At 39.9% G+C, this 1,985-nt stretch overlaps 1 protein-coding gene across 1 annotated transcript in view; it reads left to right on the top strand.

Annotated features, from left to right (window-relative positions):
- LOC104527360 (chromatin-remodeling ATPase INO80) overlaps window positions 1-1,348 on the top strand; it is a gene marked incomplete at both ends in the record, with an annotated part of 33,128 nt that extends 31,780 nt beyond the window's left edge. Inside the window, one exon of the mRNA XM_010171056.1 lies at window positions 1,221-1,348. Coding sequence (XP_010169358.1) covers window positions 1,221-1,348 — 128 coding nt within the window. The remainder of the gene's footprint in view (window positions 1-1,220) is intronic.
- Between the last annotated feature and the right edge of the window lie 637 nt (window positions 1,349-1,985).

Raw genomic sequence — 1,985 nt, forward strand, 5'->3', positions numbered from 1 at the left:
CAAAAAATCAAACTTAGCTCTGTGTGCCACATCACTGCACTTGAACACTCATGGACTGTGTTGCCTGCTGTGCCCATGAGATCTTTTTAGGAGTGCTGTTGTGTGATCTGTACTCCTCTGTTCCACTAATATGAATTTGGTTTTACCTATCTTAAAATGCATGGTGCTCAGATGAATGAATTAATTTTTGTGTATAACTTTTTAAAAAATCGGAATATTGTGTAAGATTAACTGCCTTCCAGAAAGCTGGATTTTCTTCAGCCCAACAGTTACTTCATTCTGTGCAACGAGAAGTGTGCAGATGTGTTGCCTGCTAGACATTAGAGAATGGTACCTGCTAGGCATGTTGAAAATATTTGGGTTCTGTACTAGCCTGCACCATCTGCAGTTGTCAACTTTCCGTTTTGGCTGCAAACCTAAATTCAGACATCCCAAAGAATAAAGAATCATCAGTGGCCTTTCCAACAGATAAATTTTTTGGAAGAAAATTTCTCTTCATCCTCTTTCAACAGTAATGTATTGTTTACTGAAGTTTATGTACAGAATGTACAAACAGGAAGATCTCCTTCCTGAAAAATACTTCATGAGCAGTGCTGGAATAGAGAGGACATGAAGCATAAAATCTGAAGTGACTCAAAAGATTGCTATCTGGAAACATTTCTTAAACAAAAAAAAACCCAAAACAAACCACCCCGAAAGCAGAGGGCAGAGAAGAAGTTAAGGCAGGGCTGTGAAGGGGCTGTTATTTTACAGTGACCTAGAGAACTGTTCTTCACTTTCCATGTTGGGGAGGGGTTTGATCTTGGAACTAGATCTGTGGAGGATAAGTCTAAAGCTCAGCAGCAGATAGCAGCAAATATCCAAAGGACAGCATTTTAATGTATGAAGTGGAGAAACATTTCAGCTCTCGAGGCATGTTGTGATTGTTGATCTGGGAAATGGCTGCCCAAAAAAGGGTTGAGTCCATACTCATGAGGACATCAATCTGTGATGAGATTTTGTCAAGTGGGTATATTCATTCACTCCCATCCCAGCAAGCAAAAGTTACTGTTAGCAGTGTGGTTGTGTCAGCCAGGAGGGATGTTGCAGTTTCTTCCATCACAACTCATTACCGTAGGAATGACAATGCGGTGAATTGCTGTTAAAATTCAGAAGTTAACTTGTTGCATGTAGCTGTTTTGGCTTTATTAGTTACCTGCTTTTCTTCCATTTCTGTTTAGACAAAGAGAGTCTGATCACTGACAGTGGAAAACTTCATGCTCTTGATCTTCTATTGACACGACTGAAATCTCAAGGACACAGAGTTCTCATCTACTCCCAGATGACGCGGATGATTGACTTACTGGAGGTAGGAAAGACATCGCTACAGAAGACAAATTCTGAAGATCCTGATTTAGGAACAATGTTTTGGAGAAAATACTGTAATTTGGATGCAGCAAACCTGGTGTAAAATTATTATGCTGAGGGATACCTAGTGTCTGTATTAGTAGGAGAATGTAGGAGCTGCCATACAAAGTTAGACCTGAGGTCCAGCCTGGTGTCATGCTTCCTCTAGTGTAAAACAGCAGATGGTGTGGGGAAAACGTACAAGAGTAGTGGTGCTTCACAATTCGTATCTCAGTGTCCAGCAGTTTGGAGCTCAAGGGCTTTCTGAGCCAGATGTGCCTTCTGTATATCAGTAATCCTAAATGGATTCTTCTTCCATTAAATTGTTCAGGTGCATCTTAAGTCTTTATAAATTTTTGTCATTTGCACTGCCCTGTGGCAAGGGCTTGCATGGCTTAATTATCCTCTTTTTCTGGTTTTCAGCTGCTTCCTTCTACTTTGATTTGATGCCCATATGTTCTTTTATTGTAAGGAAGCGAGAGAGCAGTGATTAATTTTATGTTGTTTATGTTTCTTGAAATGTCGCAGACTTTTACTGTTTCCCTCTGTCATCTTACTCCTGTGCAGAAGTTTGGTAGACCTTAATAATAATAATAATA

Source organism: Antrostomus carolinensis, unplaced genomic scaffold (genome assembly GCF_000700745.2).
Source record: "Antrostomus carolinensis isolate BGI_N321 unplaced genomic scaffold, ASM70074v2 scaffold49866, whole genome shotgun sequence".
In the NCBI taxonomy this organism is placed as follows: domain Eukaryota; kingdom Metazoa; phylum Chordata; class Aves; order Caprimulgiformes; family Caprimulgidae; genus Antrostomus; species Antrostomus carolinensis.